This window comes from Zophobas morio, unplaced genomic scaffold (genome assembly GCF_036711695.1).
Source record: "Zophobas morio isolate AGI-343-1 ecotype UQ-CSIRO unplaced genomic scaffold, CSIRO_AGI_Zmor_V1 ptg000021l, whole genome shotgun sequence".
NCBI classification, from domain to species: Eukaryota; Metazoa; Arthropoda; class Insecta; order Coleoptera; family Tenebrionidae; genus Zophobas; species Zophobas morio.
Genome location: NW_026972126.1, coordinates 6,168,122 through 6,188,314, shown reverse-complemented (window position 1 = coordinate 6,188,314; position 20,193 = coordinate 6,168,122). Strand labels below are relative to the sequence as shown.

The following is a 20,193-nucleotide window of genomic DNA, read 5'->3' as shown; positions in this document are numbered from 1 at the left end:
CACAAATGCATGCTTTTTATTTGCCGCCGCTTATTCTGGTCAACCAGTTCGTGCTTAATAGTCGAATTCTTTCTGCTGATAATATATTTTTCCCATTGCTTATGTGTGAAACATATATCAAATTTCTTTGTGTTTAACACAAATGCATGTTTTTTATCTGCCGCAGCTTATTCTGGTCAACCAGTTCGTGCTTAATAGTCGAATTCTTTCTGCTGATAATATATTTTTCCCAATGCTTATGTGTGAAAGATATGTAATATCGTCAATACTTGTGCGAAACCTCCCCCCTCCAGTATCAAAATATAAATAAGAATCAGCATAAGCTATCAAAACGAAAACAATTTTTCAAAAGTTAAAAAATACAGATCTGTGTTATTAGAGATTATTAGCATTTACTAAAATTACTTTCGACTATACAGAGTGTTTTGTTTTTGGGACATAGCACACAACATTACCCCATACATTTTTTTACAAATTTTTATTGATCTCCTCTTACACTTTATAACTTAGTTTATTTTTGAAATTCCTATACGACGTAGCCACGTTATTCCATTTTTTTTATTTTTTAGCAATGAACGGGTTCACAAAATATCGCAAAAACGTTATTTTTAAGATCTGTGTTGCAACATTTTATTGAAAGTATCAATTAAATAAAATTCAAATAAGTATTTTATTACTACGTCTTACTCTATTATTTGTTCTCTTTCTCTACTATGTCGGTGCGTCAATTAAAAAAAGTAAAAAAGCTCAATAAATATCAGCTTTAAGTAAGAAAAATACTCGACAAAAAAAAAGAAGAGAACGAAAACCGGGATACGATTCAGTAATAAAATGCAGGTGATATGTAAGTACATATTTGAATATTGTTATAATTTATTTTATAAACACTATGTATATTAAAAAATGTCATAACTTTTTTGGCGGCTATAGAAAAAAAGTGTATTTTTCCATAACAGAAAGAACTTGTAGGTTAAATCAATATGGGTGACAAAAACTTGTTCAAATTGAAAAAAAGCGTATACAAGAAATGAAATTGTTTATGCCAAATTAAACACACAAAAAGACAAGATGCAAAGAAACATTAAGTATTCCAGCAGATGGTATAAGTTGCTTATTCCAGTAACGTTAAAAAAAAGTGCTAATAATATACATAACAAATATTTATGATGATGGTATAATGCGGTATTAAAAAGAATTACATTCCATTAATGACAGACCGCGAGTCGATGATTAAGTTGTCACTTTCTCGCAGTTGGCACAACACGACGGTTCGTAAAAAATCCGTTGAAAGAATCGTAAACATTTCTTTCAATTCAGTACATTTCCATCCAAACAAAATCTTTTAGAAATCCGCAAATACTACTGTGCAATCAAAATGCCATCAAGAAATGCTAAATTAGCCTTCACAGTGACGACAGGTTTGTCGTTTTAATTTCGGAAAACGGAAAATCAACGTCACCGACGACAAACTTAGGGGAAAACGTACTGCATAAATACGACGTTGAGCTTTATACGACTTGTCATCCTGATAAATAAACGTTTCATCCTTGCGAACAAATCCTTTTTCAAGGAGCGACACGCTACATCCTTCCGACGGACATTTCCAGACGTTCCGAATCGGATTATGAAAAATTCTCCGCAATAACAAGCAGTCCGTTTTGATAAAAAGTATCGGCGACGTGTACACAACAAAAAAATTCATAAATATTTCAACATGGACTCCCTGTGCCCGCCATAAATCAATAGATTTATTTATGTGCCCGGAGGAGTTTTCCTCGACGTCGTCAATGGCGAGACACTCTTTCTCTCTTTAGGATCGCCGGATGATTTTTCTTTGCTAAACAAACGGAACATCACATTGGAGATGTGGAAAAAGACTCACCTTATCGTCTTCGCCTTCGCTATCACACTGCAAAAACACAAAAAGAAATCCATTAGTATAACAACCGAGAAAAGAGAGAATAGCGAAAAAATTTCTCTCGTAAGATGCGCCAGAAACCGAATAAAAAGTCAATCGCTTTTTGCGGACAGGGTTCGTTTCTGTTCGAGGGAGAAAAGAAATACTGAAGTACTTAAAGAGACAAATAAAATATACTCACGATATATCCTTTTCCTGAACTGCATCGACTGCTGGCCTGTGTTGTCCACAATTGGATATAAAAATAGAAATGTTAGGAAGTGTTTTGCATTTGCATTGGTCATACTCACGTCACTGAGGCGGTCCCTTGAACTGTCCGCATCACGTGGCGCTACTGACGACCCTGTTAGACGTTCAGATGCCCGTCCACTGTCGTCGCTGGTGGCCGGGTCTTGGGTCAGCGATAACCCCTGAAAAAAAAACTCCAGTTTAATAAAACGAAAAAAAAACATGGCACACCGTAGTTGCATTGATACCAAAAGTGGAAATGGTTTGACTAGAATATATGGCTCTTACTTTACATGCAATAACTCATGTCAACACCACGACTTTACTGAATTTGACATGTGGTATATAAATTTTAAAGATACTGAGCAATCCGTTGCAGCATAACTTTTTTTTCTTAACTATTAAGACTTCTATATTGTTGGACCGTTGGACGGAATCAATTTAAATAATGCCGTAGATTTTCTATGATAACGACAAGTGTAAAACCGATATTTACTGACAGCGAACTGAGAAATTGGAATCTAGGAATTACTCGAATACACTACTTTCTATTTCAAATAATTATTCCACAGCTATCCACAGTTATATTTTTTTAACACCGACAGTAACAAAAATATTATAAAATTTGAAATATATAATGTGAATGTAGCGAAACTTTAGTAAAAGCGTTCTAACTGAACTTCATTTTTTTATATTCGTTCATTAATATTTACAAAAAATTTATTAAGAAAGTTTCAGACCATTAAATTTATAGACTAACAAATTGCCGATTCAATTAGAAATTACAGTATTTGTTCAAAATAACTACACTCTAAATGGTGACTGGTAAATTACCAGACGGATAAAATTGCTCTATTATAAGGGGCTCGGTTTTCTATCGAAAGATCATAGCCATAAAAAGCAGCTTTACAAAATGTATATGCTTATTTTTACAATTTATTACTATTCACTAAAGTGCGTTGTTACTTCTAATTGTTACTAGATTTGTATATGTCTAAAGATTTAACTTTCATACCAACTTATTTATGTACAAACTGTAGCGCAGTTTTTAAAAAATTCATCAATTTTATTAAATAGATACCACTACCTTGTTCCTATATTGATACCCGATATTGCTTCAATATTAAGATATTCATTCATGTGGCAGAAATTTGGGTTCGTTTAAAAACGGCAACGGTATTTACACACAACTCTCGAATAATAGAATAAACAAACCACAAAAAAAAGTAATCGATGTTCTCAGAATTTTAAATCAATGTATTACCAAAATTTGAAAACAATTCCGTACGTAGGTTGTGTTAAAAAATTGTAAAATTTCATTTTACCACTTTTTTTATAATGCGCGTGGGTAAAAGCATCGACACATTATTAAACCATATATAAAAAAAAGTATGTTACGATATAAATAGTAAACGAGATTTATTTGGTAAAATTTTAAGCCGACGTTATCAAATGATTGCCTAATAAAATCGTCAACAGACACGATAGATAGACAAGCTGTGAAACGTCGGGAAACATGAAATTAAACTTTCGTCAATATTATCCCATCACAAATCTTCCCCAGCTTACAGGCCGTAAATAAAAAAATATATATATTTTTTCTTGGTTTTATTTAAAAAAAAAAAAAAATTCACGGATCACTCAAGGTAATGCTCCATCGCCAACGACCAACCAGAACTCCTTTAACAATCTCTATGTAAACAGTATATAAAAATAAACTTAATTTTTTTTTATAACTCTAACAACATATTTATTTTTGTCGCAAAAAAAAGTAGGTAAGTGTCATCGACTTCGGTCACTGGGAATATTTCTCAGTTCTGTGTTTCTCACCCTGCACAAAAACTACAAATGTGTGTTAAATGCATAACACTGAAAAACAAATATGTAGCAATAATTACACAACATTATTCGTGTCACTGCGTTTAAACTATTTAATTAATAACATGAATAAAATTACAGCTAATCAAAAATACTTATTATATAAAAGTACAAGTAGTGAGATAATTAAGGCTAATTACTCAATTACTGTTCTGAACAAACATGATATATAAACATACACAAACTGGAGAGATGCATAATACAAAGAGCAAATTACAGAGGTCTGGGGCACGCCCTCTTATTATTTTAATTTCCCTAATAACACTAATGGTATCTGTATTATTTAATGTTGACATGACACGAGAAAATAATATGTCATGAACATGGTATAGACAAGTCAATTAATACCGTCATTAAACGACGATTTCCTTTTTTGTGAAACCATTAAAACGAGGATGTTGATGATAAAACAGCAACGGATATCAACTCGCACCGCAGATGTGTCCATATAAAAGAAAATTAATAGGTAAATGACAACACTAAAATGCTAATGGAAAAAACACATTTTCATAATGTCAAAAATTACATTATAATTTAACACACGCGAAAAATTTTATTATCACATCTCCATGATTACTTTCTATGCCGCCCAATTCTGCTTTTTATTCAAAATGGTTTAATAACTACTACCAATTTGTCATGGGCACTGAAAATGTTAATTAATAACTTTTTTATCGATTCTTGTATCTTGTTAAAAAGTCCAAGATCTGTAGGAATTTCAACACCGCAAAACAATTTTCTTACTATGGTCAACTACTACAAGCTTCCATAATAGAACGTGTTTTGAAAGTGGTATGGCCGTTTCCATACTCTTACAATTAAAATAAATTGACAGTTGGGTGCTGTACAAACTGCTGTTTTACAGTTATTCCCATAACAACTGACTGTTCCTGAAACTTTATTATGAGCGATGCAAACGACCATTAGCGTACATTACTTCTGAGACTATGAAATTCGCATTAATTGATCAAGATTTCTTTTTTGTTCGGAATTAATGTGTCCATAATGCGACATCGATTTTGATATTAACAAATGAAAAGGTTCCGACTGAAAATACAATAGAAAAGTACGAAAAGCACACGTTTAATATATTTTGATTCATTGCTTGAACGCTCTTGGAAACATACAGTAATACACTTTTTTAAACATTTTTGTCAAGAAATAAAAATTCTACTTTTTCAGAGGTGTTACACAGACGTTGATTATAATACAGCTCAGTTAACGTCTGATAAAAATCATTTCATTCTTGGTTTTTGGGGGCTATGTATTAATGATATTACAACGTATCCTTTCACATGCACATAAAGAAGACATTTATGAAACTGATATTAAACAATGTTGCAAAAATTACGATTTTTCTTTTTAACTTGCCCATTTCAAATAGGTGAGATAAATTAGCAACGAAGTTCTACAGTTGTAGATAAAATTTTGTATGTTATACGTGACGTAAAGCATTCTTGCCACATTTGTGGAACTGATTACTTTAAAACCTTGTATATAATTTAATTTTAATTTACTGTGTACACGGTAAAACACTAACCAAAATGTATGTATCTTTCCCTTTCAAATAACTGATGACGTTACTCAAACTTTTGTCTCACCCCAATTTTTTTTGGATGCCATACCATGATATGCTATATGCTTCCTTTCTCTAGTTTAATGATGACCCACCCACAATTAACCTTACATATATGTATAGGTTATCATAAAAAATAAATATGTGGGATGAAACCAAAGTATTTACCTGAAATTTTGGCAAGACACTTAGATTATGGAAGACTGACTAAAATTTGTTTTACCACTCCCACCAGCAAGTTGATAACTTCATCTGATTGTTATAGAGAATGACGTCAATGTAAATGTACGGCCGATTACTTAATTTTCTTAGATATGGCACTTTTTTCCTATTATTTGAGAAGTGGCCCATTTAATTTCCCTAAAATTCTTAAAACAATGTTACATTATTATGACAAGGTTAAAGTATACACATTAAAATTAATGTGTTTATCCCTAACAAAATCACATAAATTGTTACTGAAAAATATGATCTCACATGTATGCGGAATTGTTTACGTTTCACAGGAGAGAAAACTTCTGCCCAAATAACTTTAAACCAATTTGTTTAATATCCACATTATGAGAAAGGAAAGATTCTTGACACGCGGTGCGTAAAAACTACAAGCTCTTGGAAATAAATTGGTGCTATTTTATAGGACGTGATGTTCTACCGTGCAACCAACAAAAATTGTCCTTTAGTTGGCACTGGATTTTTCTCGTTCGCCATAAGTCATAAGAAAAGCTTGATCGTCCAGCGCCAACTTTAGGACACCTTGTGTTGATGACATCTTATTAAGTTCTAAAATTCGTTGTAAAGCAAAACAATTGAGTGCCTCACTTCGCTAGGAATAACTCATTAAACATTTATTCACTAAATTTACATTTATTATCTAATTATAAGTATGGATTTATTCAAATAAAAGGTTCAAGGATTGCAATAAAGGTTTCTAATTAACGAGTGAATAACGAATCTACAATTCCTATTGTTAGAACACACGGGTCCAATATGAATAATTATAAGTAATAAGTATCTAGTGTATTTGTAGAGTGGGGAATTTTGATCTCTTATTGAGTTTAGGCAAAGATCTTTTTCATAATTTCAATGAAATCGGCTTTTTTACTTTTTTATAATCAAACTGTAGTTACTGTATACAAAAAGACTTCGTTGATGATTTTCAATTGAATCATTTCATCGGAATGATAATCTGTAATGAATATGTAGTATTTTAATACAGCTGTACTTCAAAACTTGTATACATATACATATGTATAGGGTGTTGCATTCAAAAATTTGTCGTTTTATAATGTACAGTTTTTTGGCGACAGAAGTTGGGTGTTGCCATTCTCTTGGCCAGACCGAAAATACGGTTCGATAAAAAATTTAAATTCTTCTAGAACCCACATTTTTCAGTATTACCTGTGATTTAAAGAAATAAAGGTTAAAATGTGATTCAAAGGTTCACAACTAATTAATTAATTTAGCAAAAATCAAATGAAGCGACACATTAATAAATTAATTTCATTGCTCACTAGACGTAAATCATTTATTAATATCCTGTATATTTTCAGTATTTTACTTTAATACGGTTTTTCGAGTTAACTTGTCAAAATAATATAAGTTTATGATATTACGAACATAGAAATAATCCCGGCTTAGGGTAGCAAGTTTTAATGTAAAGATAAAAAGACAAAAATAAAAATTTCTAGGCGTGAAACCGTCATTCTGTACGAACAATACTGTAAGTAGGTACTTTCTTGACAGGACAACACTTTATACCTTATATACGAGCAAGTTTGGGCAACATGTGCAAATATTCTCTCAAATTATAAATTCAAGAACAGGTTTATAGTAAAGACAGCTTTTTATGAAAATGACATTTTATACATTTAGAGCAATCACATTTGCATATTTTTGGTGTTAATTTCCAGATATCAACACCAGTGTGTGTTAAACTAATTAATACATGTTTTGAAATGCTCTACAGGGTGATTCACCAATAAAAATTAATCTAACCATTCATTCCGACAATTCAACCAAAAATGCATTTTAAAGGTTTCGTAGATTTATTTTTCAATTTATCAAAAACATTAACCGCACTGTCATAAGGCCGTCAGATTGGTCTCCCTGTCTTCTTCGAATTGCGTAATTCTTAGCTTAGCACTCGTTTCAAAGTCAAATGTGCCAAAATTATGAAATGTCAAAATGACATATGAATAAAAGAAGGTTGGTACCTATAATAACAAATTATTGTTTTTAATGGAATATTATTAGAATTACAATTTTTTTTTTGTAAGCCAATTGGGAATGATCTTTCCAAATATGCAATATACAGATTAGCAGCTAGGATATTCATAGCATTTTTCCCATTCCACGTAAACAATCCTTCATATTCTTTAATGAAGGTGGGTGAAAAACATTAATCAAGCACATGAGCGTAGACAACCACTTTTATACTCGTTATTGAATAAATGTTTGTTCATTATTATCTTCATAATGTAGAAATACTCACTGAACAAAAACAGTTGACATAACATGTAATTTTATATTGACAGGCTATGCTCTGGCCGATTTACTGGTATATTCCGTGCGAAAAACATATTTCTCTAACCCTAAATATTGATTAAATACATAGAGATAAACCCATCCTATAGCTTGGACCCCAGTCCCGTGCATACACTACCCCCATAACAGCAACAAAACTATTCTTACATCTACCACTCGTAGCGGGCTCCGGAAAAAATTTGTAACAATCTCATTAGGTTAATTTATAAATTATAACGTTGTCAGATGAGCCTAACACAACTTTGCCGATATTGCCGAAGTTTCTGATAAATAAATGGGATTATTATAATGAATAAATAATATAAACAAATTATTACTGTTTTAAATACTTGTTAATAACATGCACGTAAAATTTATGACTACCAGCGAAAAATGAAGATTTTAGTTTCATTGATCAGGTTCTTCCGCGATCAAAGAGCTCGAGTTTATCCAGTCATTAAATCCATGACTACAATTGTCAAAAGTGTAATAACAGAAACATTTTGTGAGATCAATCTCATGTACAGGCCCAAAAATTAGTATCCAATGAATAACAATAAAGATATGCATTTACCTAGACGAAACATGGATTTATCAAAAATGGAACACAAGTTAGAATGTGGATCCATGAAAATGATCTAAAAGCGGATCCAAAACGAGTGAAAGTTAAATATGGATTTCTTTCGGGTTGTATTTTCCTTCTGGATTCAAAAACGAACATCGTGACTACCACCATGAATGGGGAATATACACATTTAAAAATTGGATAGAAGAACAAATAATTGCCGCATTAAAAAATATATAAAAAAAAGACGTGTCATAAAAATGGATAATGCGCCTTACCATTCGGTTAAATTAGACAAACCGCCAAATTCTTCTCCAAAAAAAACTTTTACATGTATTGAAAACTGAATGGTTAACAGAGCGAAAACAAATACGTAGAGACGATTTAAAACAATACCACGGACAATGCGAAATTACACAAATATGGCAAAAAAACTTATTTATATTATAATTTTAATTCATGGCGAATCGAGAAAAAATGCTTTCTTGGCTCCTGGGCTTCATGTAGATTGTAGACCGTTTTCTGGAGAGAAGACCAACATTCAAAAGACTGGTAACTTGTTTGATGAGAAGTGGCCATTTCTTAAAAAAAAACTGAGAAAGAACAAGTACAAGGGCGGTAAATAAAATAACAATTTTGAAATTAGTGGACAAGTAGGATTAGTCAATCTTCTGTGCATCGAATACTGAAAAGAAACAAATTTTATCCCTACCATCTAACATTAACCTACGAATTGAAACCCACAGATCGTCTAAATTCTGAAAGATTAACCTTTTACAACTTTTGTAAAGAACGCCAGAATTTTAATCACATTTTTTACAATTTGGTCTTTACTCCTAAATAGCAAAATTTTCAAATAATTGTGCAGTTAACACGCAGAACTGTCATTATTGCAATCATTTATTTTAGGACATTTTCAAATAGCCTACTCCACAAATTATTAGTGCCTAGTTTTTCAAAAAACATTTAAACGGAAATTCATGTTCAAATTGTATTCAACCTAATTTACCGTAAGTGTGCGAAAACGTTAATTTAGAAATATGTCAAAGTGTATAACACTAACAGCATTATCATGGAAGGGTGCGGGGTTACTCCGATGTGGTCTCCCCATCAGGTGGATAGAGGTCCAAATATTGCTCCTTTCGATTTGTTTGCTATGGGGAATAGTCAATGAAATAGTTACCAAATTCCAATTAACAGCGTGGAACTCTATCACTAAATCTCTTAATGAAATATTTATGAAATAAATAAATACATCTACTTACGAATTCTTTGCAAATGTATTCTGGGTTGCGTTTCCAATTCTGTCGGACTCATTATTACTCGTGAATCACACTGTAATTATCATTTCAAGACTGTAGTGAAACACCATTCACTATTTGAATCTATTCTTATTTATTAGATTATACAAATGTGGGAGCAAATCATATGCTGACATTAAGTGGAGGTAATTTATCAATGTTCATCGCTAAAACAAACATCATTTCGTCGAATAGGTCTACGGTGCATGTACATTTTTTGTATCTACAAAAACTAAATATACTATAATAATAGTATACCTGTCATAGAAGGCTATAATTAACTCTTCAAACAATACTAATTTAGAAACCGAGTAGTATAATAACACCATTTTTGTTAAAAATTAATCGCTCTTTGCACGACACACTATTAACAAAAATTATAGACGTACTAACCCAAAGAGCGCTAGTGACGTCCGCGTACACGAAGTTACAACTTTACCCTGACAGAAAAAAAATGTTTTTATAAGCTGCCTACAATAAAATGACAATTTCCACACAGTAACGGTGTTACTATTCAGCAGCGAGGCAAAAAGATGACATCGTAGCAAATGGCAAGGCAAATTGGCACCTTGGCGGGCGCTTCCATAAAAACTCAATGCTGACAGCTCCGTGGCGCACGTTCCCAACCTGCAATTTCTCCACCAGTCGAAAAAAGTCCTCGGGACAAGATCGACCCACAAATAAACAGAACTGCATTCTAAGTCGGAAATACGAGAGCATACTGTAGACGCTGTCGCCGTCATTTGTTTGGTTAAAAAACAACCGAATCCAAACTTGTCCCGGCAATTTGAGACTATTATTTCGTCGTTAACAACGAAAAGACTCAAATTACTTACGCAATCTTGGCTGTAATAACAGTTGGAGGATTATTACGGCTATCAAATGGCGCGCTAATGAAGACTTTTCTATTTAAAGGGCAAAAAGTCGCAGAAGAATGAAAAGGAAAAAAATCAGTAGCTTGAACTAATTAACCAATTAAAATGATTGGCGTCGTTTGAAAAACACTACAAAAACTCCTAATATTGATAATAGAAAGCTTGCGGCAAAAAAAGGACCGAATAAAACCGGTCCCTCTTGTCTGTTTTGTTCCTGTTAATTAAGTTAATGCCTCCGTTTTATTATTAATTCATTTCCTACAACGAGAAAAGTGAATTAAGGAGTTGTTCCTTTCTCTTTCTCGCTTTTCCTTTCGATGATTAAAACTGTATTATTCGTAATACGTGACTCTCGTCATTAATTGGCTCTGACAGCGACAGCCTCGGGCCTTCGCGATATTTTATTCACACTCCTTTTTACTATTTCAGCGACAGGAACCTCCTAGCAACATTTTTATTGGCTCCACGATTTTATTCATGATGTACAGTATTCTCTTCCTACTCTCTCTTCTGCCGTTTTGCAGAAAGAACATCGTCGTCGAGAGGAGATTTGTTACGGATTGCGCTACACTGACATCTGTCGGAAACTTAGAGCGACGCTGAGTAAGTGAACAAGAGTGGATTCTACTTGTCCGTGGATTTTCTTTAGTCGTTTGCTTTTGAGGAGCGTGCGGAAAGTTGAAGGGATTATCGACGAGAAGCGGAACAGGAAATACTTACGTGGTTGTTGTGTGCCGAGATGTGATGTGTTATGTGCGTTTTGGTCTCGAGTCTTGGCCTTTCGATGTCCGCCAAACGTTTTATGTTTTCCTTGCTGCTTATCTTCAGTACAAACTGTAAAAAAACGAAAATGTTATTTCTTAGACAAATGGAACTTAAAAATAATTTTATGATGAATAGTTATTACATTAAGCTTAAATGCATTTGTATGTTAGCCATCCATAATAATAATAAACTGCGTGTCAAAAGTTAAGGTCAACTGTTGAAAGCATAAATAAAACACTGCATATCTGAGATAAATGTTTTATTGTTTAACAGAAAAAATCGACGTTTTATGTGATAGTGGCATTCAAAATTGTTGTTTCTCTACTACTAACAAAAATCAAGTTTGTATTTTCTTTTAATGTAAACCGCCTCTTTAATTTATGCCGACAAAAACATGATTATAAATAAAACTTTTTTCTACTAAAAATATAAAAACATGATTATATCGAGCACTGGCACGTTGTTCAAATTATAGACATTGATTATTATTCATTAATTTAAATACTACTTACTAACTTCATATTCACGTTATAGCAGAGCCGATCTGACGGATCTTATTTTTTTTATAAATAAGAGCGATTTTAGTGTAGCACGTCAAAAGAGATTTATTTAACAATAATTCAAATGACGCCACCAATTTTTTAGAGTGATAAATGTTGGTTAATGTTCTACCATCTAAAGGATATTTTTAAAGTATGTGTAGAAGTATTGATTTACAGACTCATAAATTTCCAACGCACAGATAAACGACAAACATGTAGACACGGAAAATCTTCATTCTTGCATTTTAAAGAAGCCAAGAAAATAAAATTAGATATACATGAAACAGACCGTATTACAATAGCGACTCACGCTCGAAAAGTAAGAAATCAAAGATAACGACGAACGCAAGTTAAAATGACCAAAACAGTTGATACTCCCATTACACTGAAGTTAAATTTCCATGTCTTGATAACAACTGAGTCATAATGGGCAATGTTAATGATGCAGAATATTATCTATTGTCAGAAGTTTACAATAATTAGAATAATTTACCAAATTTGTTACAGTCTTAGTACAGAAACGCATGATTTCATTACGATATGATAAGAATCACTAACAATTTAGGTGTATAGTCAGAGTTAGCGGATCAATGCCCACTTAAATTTACAAAACGTAATAAATATTATACTATTTGAACTTAATGCATAATTTACCCTATAGACGTGAGCTTCACTCGCTCAGCTAAACTCGATATGCACATATTTTCCTACATTTACACGTCTAATACAGTAACGTGTTGCCTTCGTTTTTAACACGTCGCTGCATTTCACTATTGGCAGATAATCGTTATAACCTATGTTTATTTGTATAACATTGCGATCTACATTGGTCGAACATCGAAAACAGTTTAAACAAATATCTGTCCCATCAACTCAAAAGTACAAGACAGTCCAGCGATTCGTGTGCTCTTGGCCGATGTATACTGGGCTATATCTCTATCGCTCTATCTTTTAATGAAATTTAGATTTAATTACGTTCAAACTGATAAAAAAGCAATACGTAAAAATATAACGATAATAAAAAAACAGATTGGATAATTACTATCCTACAAAAACTAATAAGAGAATTACAAAAGCTACCGCAAACACGTTTTTCAACGGTGAGTACACAAAATAATTTATTGCACAAGTTTTCAATTTAAACGAGTGTTCACTTTTCAACATTAAATGTTAATGTAGTAGTGCAAGTTTACCGATTTTACGACAGGATCTCATGTCGAGACCAATAACTACCCTAACAATGAGTGATTAGGATAATAGCATAAAGTTATTATGATAAAGACATTTATGAGCAAGTAAGTTTGTACAGGCCGGTATTAAGTCTCGAATTACCTAATACCTCTACCAAATTTGCTGGTATGTAAAAGCGTGTTTGCTTTAATAATTTCTCATTTGAATTGTTTATGTGTTAGTGGTGTAAAGTGTGCTATGATTTTATTGAAATATGTTCTGAACATCGGAATCTGCTCAAAACTTGGACCATTAAGGCTCCTTACAGCCAATAAAATATGACAAAGTAAGGGAAAGCGCCGTGTCCAATTTCGTCCTTACGATAGCACTTGAAGACTTTCCGTACTTGTTGGCAATACAAAAATCTTCACAGGAATAATGTTTCTATCGGATTAAAAGATTTCTTAAAAAATATATTTACAAGACAACACGATAACGTAAAAAAGCCAACAATGTAATAAGCATTCACGTTCGGTAGAAGTAACTGACAGAAACTTTTCTGTGGTTCAGTTGCAATCTTAAGATTACTAGAAATTTAAGATTGGCATCAACTGTCTAATTTTCTAATTCAAATGTCAAATCTGAATTGTGTGGAAAAAAAACGAAGTTTTTCTAATTTCAACACGCTTCGTTTCAAGAAAATCCTTAAATACAGCATGGAAACAATTTCCATAAAAGTAATCACGAGAAAGCTCATTTTAAAGGAAAAGAAACAAGAAATATTTCGTGGTTTTCAAAAAATTGGGTAAAACGGAAACAGTTAAACTGGTGGCAGAAATATTCTCCGTAAAGTTCGCTAGTGTTGTCGAGTGTTTTTCGAATTTTAAAATAATACAGATACAGCGGCGCTTGTGCCGTTAATATTATAATCAGAATCAGAAAGACGACTGCGCAGATTTATATACCCACATGCTTTGTTGGTTCCGTTCTACAATTGGTTTTTAAGTTTTATATAATCGTTATTATTTTGTAAGAGGTAAAACACTCGGCTTTGAAAATAATTGTACGTAATACACGTATAAATTTAGGTTTCCGAAGGCGAAGTTTTTCACATTTTAAACACGTTATAGCTGCCAGAATCAAATTTCTAAGGCGGTACCTATCTCCAATTGCGTGATTGTGGTGAAGAGTTACTTTTCATTTTCTTGGATGAGACATGGATATACCAGAACGGATCCATGGTGAAATTGTGGATCCATGATGAGGACATCAAAGCTTGTCCTCCTAAAAAAACTAGTGAAGGGAAAAGATTCAAAATTTTACATGCGGGTTGCTCTTTGGGCTTTTAGAGGGATGCGATTTTCTCCTTGGTTCAAAAATAGATTCACCAGATTACCACAAAACCATCACATTTTTGATATCTACTTTCTGACATTCCAGTAATACATTATACACTAGAACAATTATGTCCGCAGTTACACAGCTTAAAAAAAAAAGTTACCAAATCTAGTTACATCTACCGAACGTGAATTCCTTATAGAGAATATTTTTGCTTTCCTGGAAATAATCTTTATGTTTTTGTTAAACTATACATTTCTTAGTTATTGTTGATTAAATAAAACTTAAATAGCCATAAAGCCATAAAACATGGGAAATAAGTTCGGTGCTGTAGTGTTTAAAACAGCTGTTTATTACAATGTTCAGCTCAATATTAACTACTATACTATAATATAATATGGTGCTTACAGAATGCAATTTCTGCAATTTTCTACAGCAAAATAATAACAAATAATTTGGCCACAAAATAAATAAATGCTATTTAAAAGAGCATTAATTCAAGTAAAAACACATTAAATCAAACAGATACAACTTATTTAGGAGAGTTTTTCGTATCACTCATGCGCAGTTTTCATTGTTGCGTGAGGTTAGAGTTCGCCTTTCAAAAAATTTGCGCGCCTGCATAACTTCTGAAATGTGAATGGGAAATTATAGAAAATGGCCGAATTAAGTATTCAGAAAGTTATGACTAGAGAGTGGATTATATGCAATTTGCATATCCAGTATTTTTGATATCATGCACAACAACAAATAAATGCTTCAGTATATATCTGAATTATCATTTTTTAAATTGATTGACGTTGAATAATGTATTGCATGTTTTGTACATTTTGAAGATCCATTGCATATTTTGTCGGTGTGAGCATATGTACATATTCATGTTTGTGTATGTTTTACTTTGTGAGTTGAAAAAAAATCGAAACTAACTCTAGAACCCGAAGTTAGGTCTACTATTGTCATAGTCAGCAACACTTGAACATCTTTTTGGGTTTCTCTGGTATTTTTCTAAATAAATCCCTCTGAATCCAATTTGGTTATAAGGATGGTTTGTCTTGAACTCATAAAAGTTTAACTAGGTACATGTCGATTGAGCAGATAGTATTTCATATTGTACTACCAAGTAAAGATGGGAAGAATAATTTGACAAAATATTTCTAAATCATTCCTAACTAGACCCTGAAAAAGACCGATGATAGTACAATTTGTGAAAAATGCCCAACGTGAAAACAATTTTAGTAAAGTCATGGATAAAAGATTATTTCAATTGTCGAAAACAACGCTTCGTAAAAGGAAATGTCAAAATCTCCACGAAATAAAACTGTCGCAAATTTATTTGAAACAAAACCACTTGCCGAAACTCCAAAGAAAAATGAACACCACCTGCATAAAAGGGTAGTTATGCATTGTTTTTTATGCTTTATGTAAAAATATGTTATATTTAGGTAATAAATGTAATTATAGACATATTATATGTATATAGTGTTTTTCTTTCCGGGTCGCCGGAGGTAAATTACATATGTGCATAAGATTGTGCACATTTAGCAAAAATTGTATATATTTCAGGAAAATTTTGCGCACATATATGCGCATATTTTGAGAAATATGTGTGCATTTAAATCCGGTCTTTAGTGATAAGTTCACACATACAGCAAGAAAACGTGCAAAGGAAAGATCTAAATCTTGAAGTTCCGAAAGAACCTTCAGCAGCCGTAAAGATGCAAAAGATTTTGTCAAATCAGAAACCTATCAAATAAATTTTGGATTCATCACGTGTAGGACGTACTTCTCTTTCGATCGGAAGAAAGTCATTCTTGTGATTATATCCCAACATAAGGAAATAAGTGAGGAAGTAAACATGGAAATTAAACATTTATTCACCAAGAAAATGAAACTGGAAGCAATTTTGGATCTTGTTGCCCAAAAGTATGAAGTAGCACCAACCGTGGCCTTCCAGGAATCGACTATTACTCGTCCTCGAACTTGCCTAGTCGTCCAGTAGACCATCATTTTTCACACTGGTAAAAGAAATTAATTAATGAATATAATAATAATTTGGCAGAACTATCATTTTGTCGTTCCATCGGCACTTCGACACAAATGGTGGATGCGCCGGTCTGCTAACTGAACAGTCAGCTGGCTTTCAGCGCGGTCAATAGCCCGGCAAAGGTACCGCTTGTGCTGGTACCACGTCCACCAAGGTCAGTCAGACTACTCTCTATACGACGGAGCCGGATTCCTGCCGAGTTTCCACCGAGGTACACGGCCTATCAAACCGGCCCACCGTCGCGAAATATGTAACGTAACACACGCACGGCACTCCGGGTCGGTTACCACAGAACATACCAACGACATGTATCCGGAAATGGCAAAAAACACGTCGAAGTTTCCTAAAAGCGGATCCTAAAAAAAGTCATTCAATGCGGAACGGGCAATTTAATTATGTTATCGCCTTAGTCGGAGTGTGTAATAGGATAACTACAAAATGGTTCGGAGCTAAAGGGCTCTTGTTTTTTACGCCGAATAATTCACACGATGGGTGTGGTTATAACGCTCGGGAGATAAAATTTCAACAAGAGAATTTATCGTGATTTTTAGGATAACGGGTTCTGGACCTTACCCACTTTTTTCTATGGAAAAAAAGAGACTTTTTCGGAAACTTAAATCTACGCTGTAGGTCCTAAGTGTAGTTTATCAGGCTGACAAGCGTGGGAAATAATAAATCAGCTAAGCTGGGTTTACGACATTTTGTAATTTCGTCAGACATCACCATCACGATGCGGGATAAAAAACTGGGTCGAAAGTGGGCCAAGATATAACTTTTACAATTCAGATAGTTGATAAAATGATAACATTTAGTAAACGAAATATATTTGTTTTTTATTTATCAAGCTCAACATAGTACACCTACACACAAGTAATAATTATGTTTTAATGTTTTGATGCTAATTCCTAACATTTTAATAAGTACTTTGTGTTTGTTTGATACGGACTATTTTAACATTTATTTTTGCTGTATTTGTATTTGTTTAATACTAGTAGATACATGACACCTGTTAATATAAATAAATTATAGATAAACTAGACTGCAATCTGAAAAAAAGGTATGTTTGTAAATGGCTCCGGCATTCTTTGAATTCTTTTAATATTCTTCAAATTCTGGTTTCGTATGCCAAGTTTCAGTTTTACCAGTTGGTGGTTAGCAACTATATACGACAGGCTTATAAATTGGAACCTCAAGTTTAAAAATGTATTAATTTTATACTGTCGAAAATTATTTTAGGGAATATTATTGAAGTGTAGGGCCCACTCAATAAAAAACAGAAAGACCACGTGGGGACCAACGTTTCGTGCCACTTTATTTGTACTTGTTTATTTTAAGTTTTTAAATTTAAATGTTAAATTCTCACAATGAGAGTTGGTAAAAAAATGTATTAATTTTACTTTTCTTTTGAGTCTATTTTTTAACACAGATTTCTGGATGTACTTATCTTCCCCAGATTTAAAATTTCATTTCACTTGAAAATATCACTAATTTGGCGGAATTCTAACGAGTAATTATATATTTTTCTTTGACACTTGCTTTTGTCTTAACAATTCAGGAACATCCAAAGAACCAAAGATATCTTAAACCACGATTACTCAATTTGAATTTTTTTGCGAAAATCTGGATTCCTAGAGGAAAAACTCGAGGTGGATTCATAAGCCACAAATACAGGAATATGTTACTTTATGATTATTATGAAAAAGTTGAAGTGACGTCATCGAAATTTTGGAGAGAACAAATTAGACAGAATCATAAGACTTGGTGAAACGTTTGAAAAATTATCATATGACGTGCAGCCAAGTTGTTTCTACCCCTACTTTAAGGTAAATGTAAAGTTTATTGTAATCAGTATTTATTAATTTTTTATGGACATCATCATCTAAACACAAACTTTCGTAAGAAAACTAGCGTTTTATTTTGTTCGAAATATTCTATTCTAATCTGTTTAAAATATTTTGACTTAAGCTGAATTCAGACGGGCGCAATATGATTTAAGACTCTGTTTTAACCATAGAAACTTAAAAAAATGGCAAATGCTTTCCTTACCATTTTTTTCGTTTCTAATACTTCAATTTTCATACACAAACAATCATGAACATCTGCAACGCCAAAAAATTTAATACAGATGTCTAAGCACGTTCGCGGTTTCTTCGAGAATAAAAGTTCTTTTCTACCAAACGACGATATAGTTGGCGAAACGCGTCGATATCATGTCGTGAGCGGGCGTAATTTATTTGTTTGTGTAGTTGATTGAGTGATGAAATGATTAATTTATTTTAGTTCTGATTATTCGAGTGGCTATTGGGTATACAACTGTCTGCCTACAGTAACAACAAATTGGCTTTTCTTTTTCGTTCGAGTGCTGAAATGTTTTTGTGGTCAACTCGAATTTATTTTTTTTTCAATCACGTACAATTTTTTTGTAAACAAGATATGAATTTAATTGATTATGACTTGCTACATTTAAGTTTAATATTTTGTAAATAGGTCAATACTAACTTAGTGTTTCAATTTTACGGCACTGCTAAAAACAAACGCATTTAGATTAGCCAAGCTGACCTTGTTTTTGAAATTATTCAAAAAATTAAATCACAAAGCATAGTGATATGTGTTAAGGTCACTTTAAGCGTGCCGACCCAATACAGAGCTTGTAATTACCAGAAATAATTAAAAGGACCTAATCGATTCTAGATCGTTTTTACAAATTATGCTAACCTGTGGTAAAAGCAAGCAATATCTTGAAATTTGAAAAAAAAAATTTTGTCCCCTGACTGCCGTAATAAATTACTGACAACATACGCCACGTCAAATATCAAATTCGTTGTCTAGACCAGATGTTAGCTATTTTATATCAAGTGTTGTTTATTAACTTACTCACCAGCAATACCTGATGTTTACAGTAGCGCTCACAATTCTTGTTTCGATAGTCGAACACTGCGATGTATTATAGATGATAAGAAGCTACACTGCTGGCAGATGTAACAATGGCTGTATTGTATTTTCAACGGTGAAAACCAATTACAAACAAGTTTCAGGAAGGAAAAAGTTCGGTTTCAACAATTCTGTTAAAAAACTTATTGTACTATTAGCTTTTATTGAACTTATAGAACGACAAGTCGTTCTTTTATTATAAATTTTGTGTATCGGTGAAGGTCAAAACGCCATGTTTGTACTATTACGCATGCTACCTTGACTTGACAGCGTACACATAAGTAATATACATTATATGTATTTGATATGAGAGCGGTGTTGTCAGTCATTAAAAAGTACTGATTTTCTGAACAAATTGGTACATGAATCTGACAATTACTTACTGACTTTTGCTAACTCTATTTTCTATTATCCAAAAATAATATCAGGGTATTAGCAACAATCTTCCCAAAGATGGATTTCAAAATTGTCGCTTCCTGAAATGAAGGTACCAAAGACAAAAAAAAAATATAAAGAAATTTAAAAACATCAAGACAATT

General features: G+C 32.7%; 1 protein-coding gene across 4 annotated transcripts in view; it reads right to left on the bottom strand.

Annotated features, from left to right (window-relative positions):
- LOC135131631 (autism susceptibility gene 2 protein-like) overlaps window positions 1-20,193 on the bottom strand; it is a 108,748-nt gene that overhangs the window by 65,780 nt on the left and 22,775 nt on the right. For all 4 annotated transcript variants that reach the window (XM_064059458.1, XM_064059457.1, XM_064059459.1 and 1 more), the window contains exons 2-5: window positions 11,585-11,698; window positions 2,209-2,328; window positions 2,100-2,135; window positions 1,883-1,909 (exon numbers count right to left, since the gene is read on the bottom strand). In XM_064059458.1, the coding sequence (XP_063915528.1) occupies window positions 1,883-1,909; window positions 2,100-2,135; window positions 2,209-2,328; window positions 11,585-11,698 (297 nt within the window). The remainder of the gene's footprint in view (window positions 1-1,882; window positions 1,910-2,099; window positions 2,136-2,208; window positions 2,329-11,584; window positions 11,699-20,193) is intronic.